The sequence below is a fragment of the Zootoca vivipara genome, chromosome 16, assembly GCF_965207765.1.
Source record: "Zootoca vivipara chromosome 16, rZooViv2.hap1.1, whole genome shotgun sequence".
Taxonomy (NCBI): domain Eukaryota; kingdom Metazoa; phylum Chordata; class Lepidosauria; order Squamata; family Lacertidae; genus Zootoca; species Zootoca vivipara.
This window is the reverse complement of record NC_142599.1, coordinates 39,915,155-39,935,653: the sequence shown is the minus strand read 5'-3', so window position 1 is coordinate 39,935,653 and position 20,499 is coordinate 39,915,155. Positions and strand designations below refer to the sequence as shown.

General features: G+C 49.5%; 1 protein-coding gene across 1 annotated transcript; it reads left to right on the top strand.

Annotated features, from left to right (window-relative positions):
* The first annotated feature begins 923 nt into the window (after positions 1–923).
* On the top strand, positions 924–18,257 carry S100A10 (S100 calcium binding protein A10). Its single transcript, XM_035098968.3, has 3 exons — positions 924–969; positions 16,154–16,316; positions 17,628–18,257. The coding sequence occupies exons 2-3, from the start codon at positions 16,185–16,187 to the stop codon at positions 17,793–17,795; spliced, it is 300 nt and encodes a 99-aa protein (XP_034954859.1). The 5' UTR covers positions 924–969; positions 16,154–16,184; the 3' UTR covers positions 17,796–18,257.
* The last annotated feature ends 2,242 nt before the right edge of the window (positions 18,258–20,499 follow it).

Sequence of the window (20,499 nt, the reverse complement as noted above, 5' to 3'; positions counted from 1 at the left end):
GTTTTTCTTATATTTCGATTACAGTGGTACCTCGGTTTAAGTACACAATTGGTTCCGTAAGTCTGTACTTAACCTGAAGCGTACTTAACCAGAAGTGAACTTTCCCATTGAAAGTAATGGAAAGTGGATTAATCTGTTCCAGACAGGTCCGCGGAGTACTTAAACTGAAAGTACTCAAACCGAGGCGTACTTAAACCGAGGTATGACTGTACTTACCTGTAGGTAAGTAATAAGGTCCCAGTGTGGGCTGGAACTATTTAAAAATCCCACATTAAAATCAGTTTACAGTATAGCAAACTACAGTCCAGAGAATGAGATGAGTCGTTGAATATAGAACTTGGGTGTCAAAATTTAGGGTAAAGAAGGGCAATTCCTCCATTTGGAGGGCAGCCAGAGGACAGATGATTACCAGCAAATTCCTGGCATTGGATCAGGCCAAAGGCCCACATCACCCTATTAATTATCACAGTGGCCAAATGCCCCAAGGAATCTAAGACTCTAGATAGACTGCCCCTAGATCTGGAGGTTCCATCAGAATATCAGAAAAGCCCTGTAGTTGTTAGCCAGTGTCCCACCTAGTCCAGCATCCTTTCTTTCTCCCTCTCTCTCTCTGCACCTGCTGAATGTCTGCCTTGCGTTTGTTCTGGACAAGCAGAAGAGCCCTTTTGCAAAAAGGGAGAAAAAGCAAGAAATGTCCAATGGATCCTGTGAAACGGATCCCCCTCGTTAGTGGGGCTGCTGAGGCGCACTGGGCTCCTTCTGGTAACCCCACGTGGCTCCCCGCCAAGAGGCCGGTCCTCTCTCGCTCTCCCCCGGCGGGGCTGGAGCTGCCGGCCTCCGTCTCCGCCCCTCTTGCCCAGCCCAGCCCAGCCTGGCGAGGGTTGCGGAGGCGTTGGCCAGGAGGCCTCACTCTGCCGCCTGCCAGCCGTCGCTCCAGGCGCCTCTCGCTCGCTCTGCAGCTCCTCCGCGGTGAGTCTCTTTGGGGCGTTACAGCCGCGCGTAACGGGGACTTTTTGGAGAGGCGCAGAAAAAGACGCGCGCGCCGCTTGCTAAAGGGGGATAGAAATGGGGGGCGGGCGGGGGCTGGAAGAAACACTCAGAAAAGTGGGATTCTCCCCATTGAAATGGAGCACCCTCCGCCTCACCCCAAAATATCTGCACCCTAGGGAGGGAAAACACTGGACTGAGGTTGCTGTGCAGTATTGGAAACCAAATAAGTTTGTTTTTTTGCAAGGGAACGTTTGTTTTTTCTGCAGTGAAAAAGCCTGCAGTTCTGGGAAAGGGTGTGGTCCGCCCTGGGGAATGAGAGCTGGGTGGTCTCCTCTTGAGAAAGTGTGTTGAGTGTCTTGGGGCAAGGGGTCTTTTCTCCTGTATCAATCAGTCTCCGCTCAGAATTCATTTTGGGTGTCCTCGCGTGTGTGTCCTGTGTTAATCTGGTTTGGAGTATAGAGGCAGGTCCATTGCCGTGAATGGGCATGGGGGGGGGAGAGGTCCCGTTGATTCCAGTTGGTCTACTCTTGAACCGGACCAAGTGGGTTGAAACCCTGCGTCCTTTTTCTTGCATATGGGCTTGCAGTAAAAAAAAAAAAAACCCCTGGGTCTGAAAAACATCGCTAAAATTGGGGGGGGCGTATTTTTATTTAGGGGGATTTTAAAATCTGATGTCCTGAGCAAAAAGGGTGGTTCGTTTCCCCCTTCCCATTTAGAACTAGGGGGGTTGGGGTCTCCAGGAAGACTTTAGGGGGAGGGGGTTGTGGAAGGGGGCAACCCCAAGTTTAGTGCTTTGAAGGGTTGGAGGAGCCCATCACCAACACCCTAAAACTAGGGGACGTGGGGGTTCCAAAGGTAGAATTTGGGGTACATGGGGCTGGATAGGTCCTGCCATCATTGGACAGGGTGTGCCCTCAGCTAGGGAGGTGTCTGGAGTTCCCCACCCAGCCATGTGGCTGACTAATCCCAGCTGTGGGGAGCGGGAAAGTGCAGATCCATGAAATGGGTGCATTTCTGAAATATGTAGGAATAGAAGAAGCTGCTTAGACTGAGTTGGGTGATCTAGTCCGTCCAGTTCAGTGTTGTCTGCACTGACTGGTAGCGAGTCTCTGAGGTTTCAGATGGGGCTCGTTCCCCTACCCCTAGCTGTAGAAGGTGGGCTTGAACATGCCCCCTTCTGCATGCAAAGCACCTGCTCTCCCACTGAGTAAGGATACTTCCCCCACCCCTTTTGGGGGTGTCCTGGACCCTTGGCCGAGGGCATCGTGACTATTCTGCACTAAGAGAAAGAAATGAAAGGGTTATATATCTAAATGCATGTCCTGCTCATAGTTAATAGACATGGCTAGTTTGGGGTCATTAATTCCAATGAGTCTACTCTGAGCAGGGCCTAGCTACTTCTTTAAAAAAGCTCTGGGACTAGATCACGCCAGTGTCAATCGAGCGTAGCCTGTTCCTTTGGGGAACGGAATCCCTTACATTTGCTACGGGAGCGTGCATAAGAAGGATCTGCTAGCAGGGAAGGTGTGATGGATCTGTATGAAGTTAGCTGGCAGTGCGTTCCACACCCAGAGAGGCCCCAGCGCCTCCAATTGAGGTCAAGGTCCATCTTGCTCAGAGTCGGTCTTGGTTCCTAGGCCAGAGACAGCCAAAGCTATTGCCTTCAGATGTTGTCAGACCAACTCCACCTGGTTGTGTACACATGCTGTGTTTTTAAACACACTCATCCTCCAAAGGGGGGGGGAATCCTGGAAACTGCACTTTACTCCCTCACTGAGCCACAATTCCCAGCACCCTTGGCAAACTATGGTTCCTGAGATTCTCTGGGATGCTGGGGAGAGAGAACGTGCATTAAATGTATGCTGTGTGGCTCAAAAGTGGAAAGGAGCATTGCTGCTGCTGTCTTGGAAAGAGGCTCTAACGACAAAAATAAAATCTAAGGCGAAGCATTGCAAGCGAATTCAGAAATAAATTCTGGGAGAACTGGTTGCTCACTTCGAGAAAAATAATCACCTCCCATGAAAGCAAATCCAAGTAGGTTTTGCAGGTTTAGAAGAGATGTTTTAATTTTGCGATCAGTTGTGTTTTCTTGCGGAAGGCTGTGATCTGGAGACGTTTTTTCCCCTGGAGCAGTTTCTTGGGCTTTTGTTAATGATCAATAAATGATTGAATGAATTAGGGGGGGGGAATGCATGGTATGTAAGTGACCATGGGCCGTTGTGTCTGATGTGAATGGGCGTTGGGTGTCAGGGTCATGCTACCTATGTATCCATCCATTCAAAAATTGGCCAGCAGTCCTTGATGTAGCTTCAAGTCTATGGGGAGAAAGTCTCTGTTTGCTTTCCTCTGTTTCACACTACAGCTCCCCCACCCCTCCTCTCCCAGGGTGTGGCATGCAGCGAGATTACCCAAGGAGCAGCCTTATAACAGGGAGGGTCTGTTACAGGACTGGACAAGGACAGAGGATTTGCTTCCTTCCTTCCTTCCTTCCTTCCTTCCTTCCTTGCTAGGGTGGGCTGGGGCTTGGATTTGGGACCACTCAGATACAGACCAAATCCACGGGGCCCTGAATATCAGTTCTCTTCTTATCTTCCCATCCGCTCCCCTCAGTTTCAACCCCTTAAAGTAACAACGAACAGTTTTGCGTTTGGGTAAAAGGTTTGTTGCTTCATGTGATAATGCATAGGAAACACAGAAAGGATAATTGTGGCAACAGACTGAAATGTAAAAAAAGCCAAAAATGCAAAACAGGTATGTTAAAATATTTTAAGTTCGGTTGCCTGTGGGTTTGGGAACAAATGTCCAAGTCGTGAAAGAAAAAAAGGGAGATGTTTTCTTCGCCTAAAGAAAGAATATTTGTGTTATTTCACGGTCATGATTTGCTGGGCTTCCGACAATTGCGGTCTTGGGAAATGATGTTTCTGCTGTATGGGATGCCACACAGAGCCTGGCAGCAGGATTAGGCCAAAGAGGACCTATCTCATGCAGGATCCTGTTCTCGCAGCAGCCAAAAGCCCCGAGGGGCCTAGGAATCTAGATAGACTGCCTCTGAAACTGGAGGTTCTATAGAAACATCTGGAGAGCCTGGTAGGGTCCGCGAGGGTCATCTAGTCCATCCCTCTGCAATGCAGGGATCTTTTGCCCAGCATGGGGCTAAGCGTCACCGTAGAGACAGAACAGTCACCCTATAAAATGAGTCCGGAGGTTCCAGGCCTTTCGAGATCTCAGATGAAGCCAGCAAACGGTTCGAAGGACTCATGTGCCGTGTGTGTTGTTGAAAGGCTCTGCCATCACAGCGTTTTAGAGCCACTCTTGTGGTTTCTGAGGGGCAAATTGTGGGGCGTAGTTGTCAAAAGGGGACTCTGGTGTTGGGGTTCAGGGTGAGGAAATGGGAGGGCCCGGAGCTGACTGTAACCAGATGGCACAGGCCGGAGAAGACAGACCATTCCCCTTGTGAGTTTCTGTGACCTACTTAAGGCGGCGTCAGACCACATGTTGGCAGGGGGAGATCCTCCCTGGCTGTGTCACAAGAGCTGGATCCTGGGGGAAAGAATTTCTCTTCCCAAAACTGGAGGGAGGGAGGAAAAGAGAGAGAGATGGGTGGGGTGCCAAAATTTCTCAAAAGGATATTTGTTTTCCTAGGCTGGCAAAGCTGTTTGCAGGGTCATAATAAGATAAGCAGGGAGACCTTCTGGATCAGACCAAAGGCCAGCTCCTCCTCCTCCTCCTCCTCCTCCCTCAGATTCCTCTTGGAAAGCCGCTTCCAAGCAGGTCGTGATACAGCCCTGCCTGTCACCCCCATCTAAGGTAGACTGCCCCTGTACCTGCAGGTTCCATTCCTCGCAATCACAGGTCACGACCACAAACCGTACATCTAAAGCATTTCTGCCGCTTTTAATGGTCCTCCACACACAGGCCAAGAATCCCGGGAACTGTAGTTTGCCCCACACGCTTTGCAGCGCCCTTCACAAACTACAGTTCTCTGGATTGTTGGGGGGGGGCATGTGACTGTAGTTTGGGGACTGTGGTTTGCTATGGGTGCTGAGACCTGTGATTCCCCTCTCAGAGCTATAGTTCCCTGTGAAAAGGGATTGGCTGTTAAATCGCTCTGGCTGTAATTCAGGACCTTGAGGACTAGAAACCAGCTTTAGTTTTTTTTCATTCAAGCGCTATAGCCAAGCGGCAGAGCATCTGCTTTGCATGCAGAAGGTTCCAGGTTCAATCCCCAGTGGCTTCTCCAGGTAGCGTTGGGGAGGTGCATGGGCCGGAAACCCTGAGGAGCCACTGCCAGTCAGTGTAGACGTTATTGAGCTAGGTGGACCAATGGAACTGATTCGGGGCAAGGCACCTGCCTACGATGCTGCAACAGTTAGATGAAGCACCCTCCTTGGTGTTTGGTCCCTCTGAGGGCTGGCAGACTATGGATCTGGCCCTCGGGCTGGAAAGGATTCCCCAGCCCTCCTCCCCCTGCATTCCACAGATGACGCCAGCGCTCTGCTCTCTTTAAATCCACCCTGAATAAATTAACTGGTTGCCCCAGTGGAAAAGAAGAATTGAGCCAGTTCAGAATGCCTGCTGGCCATTTATTTTCTGTGTTTGCATCCCGCCTTTTTTCTTCCTCCAAAGAGCTCGAAATAGTATTCCCTGCTTCTCCCTCTCCTCATTCGATCCCCACAACAACCCTGTGAGGTAGGGCTATCGGCTCAGAGGGATAGTGACTGGCCCCCAAGGTCACACCCAGGGAGCGTCATGTGGCGTTTCGAACCATGGCCAGTAATAAACAAATAAACCACAGCTCCCAGAATTCTCTGGGGGAAGACGTGTGCTTCCAACATGATTCGGATGTGCTTTAGATCCGAATCTAAAGCCTGACCTGGTTCTCACAGGAACCTCTCTGATTTCCCCGCAATTGGCATACTGCCTCCGACAGGAGAGGTAGACAGAGCCATTTCTGCTAGCAGCCATTGACAGCCTCCACGAATTTGTCTCACCCCCTTTTAGGAGGCTTGGCATCTGTCCCAGATCTGAATTGATTCTGTGTATGAGTTGTTGTTTTCAAACTGTCTCTATGTTTATAATTGCCTCATCATTTAAAAAACAAACAAAAAACAATTACAGGCAATTGTTTTTTAACCATTTTCATCTATGTGACTGTTTTCTTGTAAAATGCTTTGACCTTCCTCCTGGGGAAGAGATACGTAAATGGAATTAAGAGTGCCAATTTCAGCCCACAGTGGCAAACTGCCAGAGAGGGATGGGGGAGTCCCAACAAAGTCCTGCTCAGAGGAGACCCGTTGCAATTAAAATGGACCAAAATCTGCCACATTGTTTCATCGTTCTGCCTGGACACTGAGGTCCAGCTCCAAGGGCCTTCTGGCGGTTCCCTCTCTGCGAGAAGTGAGATTACAGGGAACCAGGCAGAGGGCCTTTTTGGTAGTGGCACCTGCCCTGTGGAACACTCTCCCATCGGATGTCAAGGAAATAAACAAGTATCTGACTTTTTGAAGACACCTGAAGTTTTTAATATTTGATATAATATTTGATGCAAATATTTGACACACACACACACACAGAGAGAGAGAGAGAGAGAGAGAGAGAGAGAGAGAGCTCACCATGAAGAAGGGCATCAGTCCTGTGGCCAACTCTCGAGATCTGAGCAGAATTCTGGGTGGAGTCTGTAAGAAAGGGATTGCTCTTTGAACAAAGGACAGCCCTTAAAATAAACAGGGTTTGGCACTGTGTGGGTGCATGAGCGCATGCCTTCAAAAGCATAGAACCCTATTGCTACACTTACTCAGCATGAATGGAATTCCATCAATGAGTTACTTGGGGAGAATATGAGGCTACTCACAAACCCCTCCCTAACCAAAGAATTTAACTCTGGACTCAGAGCACCATCATCCTCTTTGCCCTGCATCAAGAGGAAAGGCAGTATCGTGCAATGGCTAGAGCAGAGGTGCCCCAGAACCAGATGCAGTCCTCTGGGCCTCTCTGCCCACATCCACACCATACAATTTAAGAACAAGTCTACTCCTTTAACAGTCATGGCTTCCCCCAAAGTGGTTTTTCCCACCACAGAGCTAACATTCCCAGGATCCTTTGCAGGAAGCTATGCACTTTGAATGGATGCTGTGGGAGTGTCCTCTGTCTCTCACTAAGCCACACCCCCTTCCAGGCCACACCCCCTCCCTGGTCCTCGTCCACACTCTTAGGGCGGGGAGGTATCTGGTTTTCAACATCCGGATACTGTCTAGCACCAGCTAAGCATCGCAATATTCTGATATACCACCATGTCTGAAATAAGGATAGAGCTGTCTAGAGTCTGGCTTCACAGTTTTTCCTACATTGTGACTTTTGCATAGCACACACACACACACACACTCGTTAGGGCCGGGCAATGTATCAATACATTGTCAAAAATCGGTTTGAAGACCGCATCGTGGTAATGGTTTCAGAATATTCAACGTGGAGATATATCGCGGATCACAGCGTGTGCCTGTGCTCCAGTTGGAGAACAGCCTTTAGCAAAGGTGTCATGGGCTTTGAAGAAACTCGATCTCAGGACGCAAGGGAGAAACATGCTAAGAGGAAGGCACGCTGGGCAAATCCACACCATGATCAACTCCCACCCAGAAACCAATGTGGAAGGACGTGTGGATCCAGGATTGGCCTCCACAGTCACTTACAGACCCATTGTTAAAATCGTGTTTTATGGAAGACAATCTTACTCGGCTACGAATGATCGCAGAAGAAGAAGAGGTGCCTGTGCTATGTAAAAAAAAACCACGATGTAGGAAAAATCGTGAAGCCAGACATCGCTTCTCTTATTATTCCTGCCGCCCCTGCTGCTCTGTACTATAAAATAACAGTTGCAGCAATAAAAGGTAAGTAAAAAAAGAAGTGTTCGCTTTAGACCACCAAATAAGGGTTGCGATATGTCCGGAATTTCCCAGACATAGCTGAGATTTGCCTGCTGGAAACTATGGGCAAAAATCGCTGAAATGTCCAGGAAAATCCGGACTTACGGCAACCCATGTCGGAAGAGTAGATTTTGGCGAATTTCACTAAAAATAGCTCAAAAACATAAGCTCAAAGCTCAACACCTTTGGTCACCCCACCCAAAAAAAAGCTCAGTGAAAAGCTCAACAGTTTTGGTGTTCAGTTTTTCAAATTTTTAAACATGGCAACCCTATATAATTAGTAGTACCCATTGCCAGGACATGACCCCGTTCTCCTCTACAAAGTTACATCTTTATTTCAAACATTGTGATATATTGGTAAATCTTTCTATATTCTTTCTTTCTTCTGTCCTGAATTTTGCAACATTCAGGTTCATTGTATGTCCAGGGGTTCTGGTGTTAAAATATATGTATTTGTGGGTGTGTTTAAAGAGAGAGGGAAAGAGAGACAGTTTGTGGTCTTCCCCCTATATGTTCTCTGCATTGCACAGACACTTCCGAGAAGCCGTTAAAAGGCTTTGCAGGACTCGGCCCCGGCTGACATCTGCTTATAAATCTTTTACACTCTCTTTTGGCGGTGTCCAAGGCTCCTGGCTGCAGACAGGCCTCCCCGGGGCAGCTGGAGCCTGGAAAACCTCTCAGCACCGACCCCAAGGGACTGTCTCAAAGCTGCAGAACATCAGGACTGAGATTTCGGTGTTTGTGAGATTGATTCTGGGCCAAGAAAAGGCCAGCAAAGGACAGCCTTGTAGCCAAGTTTGTGGTCAATCTAGCGCTATATTGTGAGCACTGAGAGGCAGCAGCTCTCCGGGGTTTCGGGTAGGGAGTCTTTCCCAGCCCTGCCTGGAGATGCCTGGGACCCTTCTGCATGCAAAGCAGCTGCTCGCCAGGCTACAGTCCCCCCCCCCCAAAAAAGGTGGTACAACCTGCAGAAGTAGTGCCATTTCTAGCAGGGCATCCTAAATTCTCATCCTCTATTTTGCGTCATCTTGTTCTCGGGGAGTTGGTGTTCTCTGTCTCTTTTGCCCAGCGCTGGAGATGCTTCCTCCCAGAGTCATCTCCCACGAATGCCAACCAAGTCCAGGCCTCGCCCATCCACCCAGGACTCCATCGGGGGGGGGGGCTGCCCAGCTCCGGAGACAGCAGCAGAGCTGGGGAGTTTGCCAGGATCTCTTAAGCCCTGTTTAGTCATTGCGTTAACAGCCAAGGGATGGGAAGTCGGTCCCCTCCCCTCTGCCTCCCTCCTGCCCCCCTCCTAAGACAACTTCTCCTCTGCAGCCTCCAGCCAACACCCACCCAAGGGGAACACCCAGAAGGGAGCGGGCAAGGGCAGGAAACGTCTGTGATTAAGCAAAATCGCTTCCCTTCTGAAAGTGTTCTGCAGCCGTAGCTTGGTGTGTGCAGCCTTCTGTGTTCCTCTTCAACCAGCCCCATGAGGACCAGAACCTTACATTCTGTTTTAGAGGGAAGGCAGTAGTTCAGGGGCAGAGCCTTTGCCTTGCATGCCAAAGGTCTCCGGTTTCATCCCCAGCATCTGCATGAAGGGTTGGGAATCGCCCCCTGTTTCAGATCCCTTTCATTTGGAACCATGAGGACTGGAATCTTACTTTCTTTTCAGGGGGGGGGAAGCCTCGTACCTACGGGACCGGCTCTCCTAGTATACCCCGCGGAGGACGTTAAGGTCCATAAATAACAACACTTTGGAGGTCCCGAGCCGCAAGGAGGCTAGATTGGTCTCAATTAGGGCCAGGGCCTTTTCAGCACTGGCCCCGACGTGGTGGAATGCTTTGTCGCAAGAGACCAGGGCCCTGCGGGATTTAACATATTTCTGCAGGGCCTGCAAGACGGAGCTGTTCCGCCTGGCCTTCGGCTTGGACTCACTCTGACCCGTTATATGGGATTTGGTATATAAATTTTCCCTTGGCTTTTTTGCTGCCCCATGTAGGACCAGCATGGATAGCTGGCTCGGGTGAATATCTGATGTTTCCTCACTTTATGGTCTTGATTTATGGGCTACTACTAAAATGAGGCTGCATTTTAAGCTGCATTTTAAGCCGTATTTTAATTAACTGCTTGTTTGTTTGTTGTTGTTTTCTATTACATTTTATTGTAATTTATATTTGGTGTTAGCCTCCCTGAGCCCGGCCCTGGCCGGGGAATAAATAAAAAAAAATATCATTATTTATTTATTTATTTATTTATTATATCTAAGCCTTAAAGCTCATGCTTTGCATGCAGAGGGTCCCAAGTTCAATCCCTGGCGTCTCCAGGTGGTGCTGGGAATCTGCCCTGCCTGAAACCTTGGAGAGCCGCTGCCAGTCAGTGTTGACTTTACTTAGGAAGATGGATCCCAGCACTCTGAGTAAGTAGAAAGGCAGTTTCTGTGCTCTCTGCTGTTCGTTCATCCAGTCTCCCTCTTGATACTATTTATCATAATAATAATAATTTATTATTTATAAACCGCCCATCTGGCTAGGTTTCCCCAGCCACTATGGGCGGCTTCCAACAAAAGATTAAAAATACATTAAAACATCAGTCATTAAAAACTTCCCTAAACAGGGCTGCCTTCAGATGTCTTCTAAAAGTCAGATACAGTGGTGCCTCGCTAGACGAATTTAATTCGTTCCACGGGTCTTTTCTTATAACGAAAAATTCGTCTAGCGAATCCCATAGGAATGCATTGAATTTTTTTGAATTTTTTTTTTGCCCATAGGAATGCATTGATTGAATTTCAATGCATTCCTATGGGAAACCACGATTCGCTAGACGAATTTTTCATAAAACGAATTCGTCTAGCGAGGCAACCTCCGCTCGAAAAATCCTTTCGTTAAGCGAAAATTTCGTTAAGCAGGGCATTCGTTAAGCGAGGCACCACTGTAGTTGTTTATTTCCTTGCCATCTAACAGGAGGGCGTTCCACAGGGAGGGCGCCACCACCAAGAAGGCCCTCTGCCTGGTTCCCTGTAGCTTTGCTTCTCGCAGTGAGGGAACTGCCAGAAGGCCCTTGGCGCTGGACCTCAGGGTCCAGGCTGAACGATGGGGGTGGAGACACTCCTTCAGGTATACTGGGCTGAGGCCATTTATGGCTTTAAAAGTCTGCACCAACACTTTGCATTGTGCTCGGAAACATACTGGGAGCCAATGTCGGTCTTTCAGGACCAGTGTTATATGGCGTTGGCAGCTGCTCCCAGTCACCAGTGTAGCTGCCGCCCGAGGTTCCACTGTATATTATTTAATTAGCCAAAGGCCTGTGGGAAGAAGAAGTTTTTGCCTGGAGGGGGGCAATACAAGAACAGGCCTTTTCTGCGGTGGCTCCCCGCTTGTGCGATGCTCTCCCCAGGTGTATTGCCCCCCTCTGGACCTCTCTTGGAGGAGGCACACGAAGAAGGGCCTCAGATGATGGATCTCAGGATTTGGGTCGGTTCATATGGGGAGAGGGTCACTCTGGAGAAGGCTTGTGGGGAGAACAGAGATGAGAAGTTGTTCTGTCCACTCCAAAGCTAAGTATTTGGGAACCCCGAAAGTACAAGGCTCTCCAGTTTCAAGAGAATGGTGCACAGGTTCTGTTTCGTACAGTGGAACTTCATGCAAAACCAAACTTGCAGGAAGATATTGGAGCGCTCGAGATCACTTGCCCATGGATGTGCACAGAAAGTCTAGCCGAAAAGCAACGCATGGAGAGCTGTACTAATAATAATAATTTATTTGTATCACTCTCATCTGGCTGAGTCTCCCCAGCCACTCTGGGCTGCTGCAATGCATCCCTAATCATATTTATTATAATTATTAATGTATAATCTTAGAAGGGGGCATGGCTGTGAAGAAGCTTCATGTGTTACTATTTAAGTTGGCCTTTCATTCAGAACCCATGAGGACTAGTGCCTTGGTTTGCTTTCCCAGCTCAGCAGAAGATGGCAAGCAACATCCCTGGCATCTCCAAGTAAGAATGTCAGAAGAGAGCTGCAGGATCAGGCCAGTGGCCCGCCCAGTCCAGCATCCTGTTCTCACAGTGGCCAACCAGATCCCTGTGGGAAACCCACAAGCAGGATTCGAACACAAGAGCTCTCTCCCCTCTCCTGCGGTTTCCAGCAGCGGCTGGAATTGCAGCCTTAAGTGAACCGATGCCCTGTGTGGGATTCCTTCCAGAAGGCTCCAGGTGTCAGGCAAGAAGCCGCAGGTTATGAGCAGGCAAATGGGCCGGCAGCCAACAGGAGACGGCTTAGGCCTTAAGACGACCTGGGGGCCGCACCCTTCGGGTATTTGGGCTCTGTGACAGCTCACCCCAACGCGGCTCCCTCTGCCTCTCTCGCCCCACCCTGCTCTTTGCACCAAGATTTATCGCCGGCAAAGGACATGGCTCTCTTCCTGTCTTGTGATTATTAAACTGCTGGGGCTTTACCTGAGGAAGGGAGGGGAAACTGAGGCAGGGGAGAGAGACTCAACAATTGTGCCGTGAGTCTTTCTACACTGTGTCTGGTTTCCAGGTGAAGCAGATGGAGCTGGGGGTGTCTCTGCGTTCAGGCAGGCGGCCGACACGAAGTTGGAGAGTTTGGCATTGGTAAAAGTTGAAGTGGCCCCCGTAAGGTTGCTCAGAACAGCCCACCCTGCTCGAAGCAGACAGCTAGGGCATCCTCAACACAGTTCTTTGTTGACCTCCCAAGAGAGAGGTGGGGAGTTCAGAGTTTGTAAGAGTTGGAGGGGACCATGTAAGGTCCGCTAGACCAACCTGACTCATTTGAAGCAGGCAGCCTGGAAAGAGAGCATCCAGAATGCAGGGCTGTCCAGCTTCTCCTTGTAATAATAATACCGTAATAATAATTTATTATTATTCCCCACCCATCTGGATGGGTTTCCCCAGCAACTCTGAGCAGCTCCCAGCAGGATATTAGAAACACGATAAAACATCAAACATTGAAAACTTCCCTAAACAGGACTGCCTTCAGATGTCTTCTAAAAGTCAGGTTTATCTGTTTATCTGACATCTGATGGGAGGGTGGGCGCCACCACCAAGAAGGCCCTCTGCCTGGTTCCCTGTAACTTGGCTTCTCGCAGGGAGAAAGCCCTTGGCGCTGGACCTCAGTGTCCGGGCTGAACGATGGGGGTGGAGACTCTCTTTCAGGGAGAGCCCACCCACTGCCCACCCAGGGCCGGTGTGTCTAACGTTTTGGCGGGTTGAGGGCTGCATTGACCCATGGGCAGACCTTCGGGAGCCGCTTGTGGAAGAGGGCGTGGCCAGAGCCCCAAAGTGGGTGTGGCCAGAGTACTGTTAGAAAATTAAAGAGGTCTTTGGAGAGGGGATCTTTTGGCATTGTAGAACCACAGCAGAAAACCCATGGTAATAGTTTGGGGTGGTTTTAATGGGAAATTGTGGATTGGAGGGGGATCCTTGGGAAGGTATTCCCGATCAGCTGCTCCCATCAAGAGGTTTCTGGTAACACTGGATCAAAGTCTACCCTCCTGTATGTTAAGCCCTTTAGAGCCACTTCTGCCCCCTGGCATGGGGAAGAAACTCTCCACCCTTGGCGTTGTATCGGCACCAAGTCTCCGCACGGCCATGAAGGCGGCTGGGTGACGCCGGGCCTTCTCTCCGCCTGAGCTCCCTCGCAGGGTTGTTGTGAGGATAGTGGGGCTTGGGGGGTGAGATGGGCAGAGTGAGAAAGAGAGAGGTGCCATGAAACAAAAACCATTCGCAGAGTTCCGTCTCTTTGTCACACCCCGGCATGACCAAGAGGCAATTCACGGCTGAAAATGCCAGCGAATTAATGTATTAATTGTTGAATTAATTCATTATCCTAATCACACACCTGGTTACAGCAGCCAGGTTGGAACTGGTCCAGAATCGGCCGTACCTTAAAGGGACAGTGGAGTCAGGTGTGACAATTTAGCGGTGGTAGAAAAAGTCACGGCTGGTTACAGACAACTTAGAAGAGTTAAATCGAATACATCAGCTACTTTGCCTCTGTTTGTTGGGCTTGTTTTGTGACAACAGCCCTTCCCCACCCGCTGCCAAATCCCTGCCACCCATGATGGGCATGTGTTACATACCCAGACAGTTGTTCTCCTTAGCTTAGAAATCTGCAAATGATCTTAGCTGGCTCTCCATCTTGCATATTTTCTTCAAGATTGTTTGGTGTTTCTGTGCATCTCCAATTTGCGCCGGGATTGAGTTCATAGTCATCTCTTAACGGGTCTGGTCTCATAGAATCATAGACTCATAGAATTGGAAGGGAACCCTGAAGATCCTCTAGCCCAACCCGGGGCAACGGCAGGAATCTTCAGCTGCCCCATAGGGAGACAGAACCTGCAACCTTGGCATTATCAGCACCATGCTCTCTCTGACTCTGACGCATCCCATTTTTGCGTGCCTGTCAAATCTCAATAGAAATGTCAAAAGAAAATGCCCGTGAACTGGGAAGGGCGGTGTTTTGCCTGGCATGCTTGTACAAAGGGCAGTAGTGCCAGTTTCCTGGAAGTGCAAATCTCCCAGCGGGAGCCTGAATCGCCACGACTGTCTGGGGAGGGCTGTACCATCTGGGGAGGACTATGCCATGTGCTTAAGCAAAGTCTTTGCTGGTGAAGGGTTAAGAAGAGGCTGAGTCAGAAGGCTGATCCCGGGTCAGAGTGTGCTTCTTCCTTGTGTTTCTTCCTCATAGTGCCAGCCAAGAGGAGGAGGAAGGGGAAGGCGGGAGAGATGCTTTGGCCGGGAAGCCAGCCAACGCCTCCTGCCCCAGGCACAGCCCTCCCCAGATAGGAACCAGATGGTCTGTACAGATGTTCTTGGCAGCCTGGAGGGTCCAGGGATCAAAGAAAAAGGCGGCAGCTTTTAGTGGAAGGAATGTGAAGGGAGCAGGAAAGAGAGCGAGAGAGAATAAATTCTGCTGAGCCGCACAGAACCAGCCGGTCAGGATTGGTGCTTGGCCTCCTCTCTGTCCTTAGGAAGGAATTTCCCAATAAGTCAGGACCTGCTATCACCATCCCAGTTGCACAGTGTTTGTTTGTTTGGGGGTGCACTTTGCACATGCTCAATTGACCTCCTGAGCATTGCGACACACACATCCCAGAGGCTTGACATTTTTTGTGGCATCCACAGGATTTTTTGGCTAAATGGAGGGCGGGGTAAAATAAGACACTGGGAAGGGGTGGGGGAAACAGGCCAGTTTCGCACCCACAAAAAAAATAGTGCCTGTACATTTTGCATCCCAACTCAGTTTCTGCACATGCTAGAAACATATTCCTTTCTTCATGAATGCACAGAATATGGGGATTAAGAGCAGTACAGCTGTGCTAGTGCCCCATGGTGCCCGGTGCCATGCATTGAGCATGGCCCTGGCACCAAAATTTATGGTTGCCCACCCTCTTCATGGGGAATTTTGTGGGCCCCAGGGAGTTGGCTCCTATAAAGAGTGCACAGCATCCAGTTTACTGAGAAGCTTCACTCTCTTTTTCAAAAATCTTTTTCTAGGCCTTGGTGCCGCCAAGATATTTGTGTCTCGGCTAAGTCTGCTCTGAAGCCCCAAGAGGTGATGGAACGGTGGCTGAGGAATGAGCTCGGTTGTCCTGTGCTAGCTCCTCGTCCCATTGCCTGTGACAGAGCAAAACCAGTACAAATTATGCAAAACAGTTAAAAATAATACACTGCGAAACATATTCCACCAAATGAAAGAAATCATGCCTGTTTTGCTCGATGCACGTGATTTGCATAGTTCTGGCAGTTTGGATCAGAGGTGGCAAACCCATAGGCTTGGGAGACTAATGTGGCCCTCCAAGCATATCTCTTTGGCCCTCAGGAAACTCCTTATGCCGCACACTCTCCCTGCTCCACCCTGTGTGTGGTTTTGCAAGACTGGAGCGTGTCTGTGAATTTTGATCATGCCTTTTCATTCCTTGGATGGATGATACAGAAGAGTGTGTGTGTGAGAGAGAGAGAGAGCGCTCTGCCCATTTTCCCCTCTGGTCCCGCCCACCTGGCATGTGGACCCTGAAACATTGCCCAGGAGGGAATGAGGCCCCTGGGTTTATGGCAATATGAGATTTCTTGGCTTTAGAATTTGCTTCCTTTCCCCTGCTTTTTCTTTTTTTAAGCATCAATGCAACAACAGAGAATTGGTCCAGTCTACTAGTCTTCACTTGCCACGCTTCTTCCATCAGGGGGATTTAAGACAGCAGAACTCAACATCTCTTTCTCTCTCACCCGTTTCTCCACAGGCTTCCTCGTGCCCCAGAAACCAGCGCCAAAATGCCATCCCAGCTAGAACACGCCATGGAGAACATCATGTTCACTTTCCACAAATTTGCGGGTGACAAGAACTATCTGACGAAGGAAGATCTCCGGCAGCTGATGGAGAAGGAGGTCCCTGGGTATATGGAAGTGAGTGAGGCTGAAACGGGATTGTTGTTGTTGTTATTACTTTTCAAACTGCAGATGATGGCATTGATGTCATTGTTTTCAGAGGAGGGTGTAGGAAGGGGGGGGCACCCAACCATAGGTGGAGACAGAGCCAATAAAGGTAAAGGGACCCCTCTGTTAACTCCAGTCGCGGATCACTCTGGGGTTGCGGTGCTCATCTCACTTTACTGGCCGAGGGAGCCGGCGTACAGCTTCCAGGTTATGTGGCCAGCATGACAAAGCCGCTTTTGGCGAACCAGAGCAGCACACGGAAACGCCATTTACCTTCCCACTGTAGCGGTTCCTATTTATCTACTTGCACTTTGACATGCTTTTGAACTGCTAGGTTGGCAGGAGCAGGGACCGAACAATGAGAGCTCACCCCATCACGGGGATTCAAACCACCGGCCTTCTGATATGCAAGCCCTAGGCTCTGTGGTTTAGAACACAGGGCCCCATTCATTCCAGACAGTGGCTGGTGACAGCAGAAGTCCAATATGTCTGGAGGGCACTGGCTTTAAATTGTGCTATTTGGGACATGAAAAGGGAGCAGGTGGCGCTGTGGTCTAAGCCAATGAGCCTCTTGGGCTTGGCAATCAGAAGGTCAGCAGTTCGAATCCCTGCGATGGGGTAAGCTCCCATTGCTCTGTCCCAGCTGCTGCCAACCTAGCAGTTCGAAAGCATGCCAGCGCGAGTAAATAGGTACCACTGTGGTGGGAAGGTCAATGGTGTTTCCGTGCATTCACTGTGTCCCGTTGCACCAGAAGCGGTTTAGTCCTGCTGGCCACAAACGCCAGCTCCCTTGGCCTGAAAGCGAGATGAGCGCCACAACCCCACAGTCGCTTTTGACTGGACTCAGCCATCCAGGGATCTTTTACCTTTACCTTTTTTATTTGGGGCAGGGGTTGGTGGGAGGTCGACCCTGCAACTGGCCAAGGCCGCTACCTCTTTGGAATTTTTCCTTCTGCAAAAGGGGTGCAGCCCCCTCAAGTGCACGAGTTGCAGCTAAACTAGTCCTTGAAATATGGACACCCAACCTCTGTTTAGAAGCCTCCGAGGAAAGAGAGGCCGCCACCTTCCGAGGGAGTCCGTTCCACTTACCCTCATGTTGTTCTTCTCGACATTTACTCAGAATCCCCTTCCTTGTCGTTTGAATCCCTTGGTTCGGATCTCGCCCTCGGGAGCAGCAGGAAGCAAGCTTGCTTCTGTCTTCCACAGGACAGCCATTTAGGTAATAGTAATGATAATGGCCTGTTGTTGTTTCCCCCTGCCTGCCCCCTCTTTTTCTCTCAGAACCAGAAAGATCCGATGGCCATCGACCGGATCATGAAGAACCTAGAGGAGTGCCGGGATGGCAAAGTCAGCTTTGAGGGCTACCTCTCTCTCATTGCCGGGCTGACCAATGGATGCAACGAGTATTACGTGAAGAAGATGAAGCCGACGGGAGGGAAGAAGTATTGACGGGATAGCGTGCGTGATCTCGCACCCGGAGCACTGGAGGCGCGCTTTGGCACAGCCGGGCTCACGGTGCCGATAACCCCAGAAAAGCTTTCCTGCCTAACCCTTCCAGAGCCGACTGTTCCTGCTTAAAAATAAAAGGTCACGTCGTGCCTCCGACCTAATAATAACACAACAGCGGCTGTGTACCTTTGAAGCACCATTGATACACGCAAACCATCTTTCCCTCAAAGGATTCTGGGCAATGGAGTTTCTTTGATGAGGGAATGTGATTTGGATGCGCTTCGAAGTTTACAGCCTTCCCATTTACGTGCAGAGTTATCCAGACCCTAACAAACACCTCCTTGCCCATCCCTTCTGTGAAATCCCAAAGCTTCGTTGCCAGGGATGTGTCAGCCCCTTTTCTTTCCTCCCTCAGCCATGCCCTCTCCTTGGCCGTGAAATAAAACATTTTTCTAAAACCCAGAAGGCCTGTTTTTGTCTTTCAAGAAAAGAAAAATACCCTAAGAGCAACGTGCTCTTCAAGCTCATCCCATGTTTGTAAGGCGAGGGTGGAGCTGCAGGGATTTAGCTTTTGAATGGAAGGAGAACTGGTTCCGTCAACCCGAGGTCGCAGCTGACGGATGTCAGGACTCGAATCCGGGTGCTCAGCCCAGGTGTTTGTTTCTTGCTCGTTCCTTTAGAATTCTTCCGATTGCAGGGTTCCTTGGGAAATAGGCACATCCCCCCCACTTTGATGAATATCAGGCATCTGTTAAAGGCAGTTATTTACCAGTCACTGCCCTCACCGACTGGCAGCAGCTCTCCAGGTTCTCAGACGGGATCTTTCCCTGCCTTGCAAGGGAACCTGGGATCTTCTTCGTGCAAAGCAGAGGCTCCACCACTGAGCTACAGTTGTTTCACGAATGCCCCAGAGATTGAGCAGCGCTAGTATGGTCATTGTATTGTTGGGAGATTGAGCAGTTGTTGACCTAATGTTGTGTCTCAAGCAAATACCAATACTTGAGAGAAATAGCAGGCAATCGTAGCTGTGTCTCACGACGTAGCATTATTAAGGACCAGCAAAATATTAACCGTAATATTGGAATCCATCATTCCTTGAAAGTTCAAGGCGCTAGTCCTCTGCGTCTTCCATATTTGTGCATTTATGGGCCGGGGAGGGAACTTTTGACGGGCATCACCCCCTCTCTCGCTTTTAGTCTGCGATGGCATTAGCAGAGCTGGCAAAGATGGAATCCTCGGCAGATTATTGTGCCGCCAAGACGGCTTGGCATAATTACGGCCCCGAACACTGCACAATCCTGTAGAGCTTTTCATCTGCAGGAAACAGACCACTTCCAGATCCCCTTCGTTCATTCGGCATAGGAATGTGTGTCACGAGCGAGTGCAAAACAACCTGCCTTAGCTCAGAGGAATTTTATCAAGGAAACTCCTGGAACCAAGACAAAATATGAAAAACAAAAACACTCTCAACTTCCACACCCAAGCTCATCTTTATCAGAGATCGCTTTATGTTTTAAGAGCGATTTAAAAATAAGGGAGGGAGAAAGAATACACCAGTCAACTTTACTGATACAATGACCATCAATGCAATCTCCATTTATACATTTTAAGTCCCCATCCTCCCTATATATTGAAAGCAGTATCATACTGCTTTGAACAGTCATGGCTTCCTGCAAAGAATTCTGGGAGCTGTAGTTTGTTGTGGGTGTTAGGAGACCCCCTATTCCTCTCACAGAACTACAACTCCCAGAGTTCCTTGGGAAGACATATTGATCGGTAAAGCTCTCTAAAATGTGCATTATGAAAACACACATGAAATGCATGTTTGATTTTTACAGGTAGGCTTGCTTCATCAGCAGGCACCGAGAAGAGAACAGCAACTGCCTAATCTCAATGGGCAGGGAGTTCCAAAGAGTAGCCGCCACACTAAAGAATCAGTTTCCTTCCCAGTGCAGAACGGGCATTTCGTGGCATTTGTACTCAGACACCTTCAAGGTTGCTTGGTGTGTCCACACGCTCACACCCGATTCACATCTCAAGATGTTGTCACTGGCCAGCTTGAAAGGCTAGCAGTATTGCCCCCGGGGTTGGGCTGGGATATAGAAATACCAGAGGCGTGACTGAGGCAGGACAGTGCAGGGCTGGTTGAGGCAGAGCAGTCCAGAAATAGCCCCCTGGAATGAATTCCACCGGCACAGATGGGATGTTAAGAATTCACAGCTGGGCAAAGAGAAAGGGAGAATTGTCATTGCATCTGTATGCAGTTTTGCAAGGCCAGCAGATGTTCCAGTATTGCTCTGCTCAGCTGCAGGGTTTGCCGGAGGGTCACTTTGTTAACCACAGGAGAGGATCCGAGGCACCACCCAACCTCAGCCTCCCGATGTGTCCCACTGATATAGATCGGGACGGAGGGAGAAAACACATTTGCCCCTCTGGTTCTCACTTTTCACTGGCTTGCGGCCTCTGGATGGTTGCCCAGGCCACAATGCGGCCCTCAGCTTGGAAAAGTGTCCCCTAAAGATTTCTCTTTCTGTGCCTGGGAGGACATATGCCCACTGCCTCTCGTGCAACGGTCTGAGAGTCCGACTACCTTTGAGCATCTTTCTTTTTTCCTTTCTTATATATAATTTTTATTTATTTTCCATTTAATAATATACATTCACATCATTACACTCCACTTAGCGTCCCTGGCTCTTTAGAGCCT

Coding starts and splice junctions, on each gene's coding strand:
- S100A10 (XM_035098968.3), top strand. CDS start 16,185: ATGCCATCCCAGCTAGAACACGCCATGGAGAACATCATGTTCACTTTC. Junction 16,317..17,627: donor AGGTCCCTGGGTATATGGAA/GTGAGTGAGGCT, acceptor TTTTTCTCTCAG/AACCAGAAAGATCCGATGGC.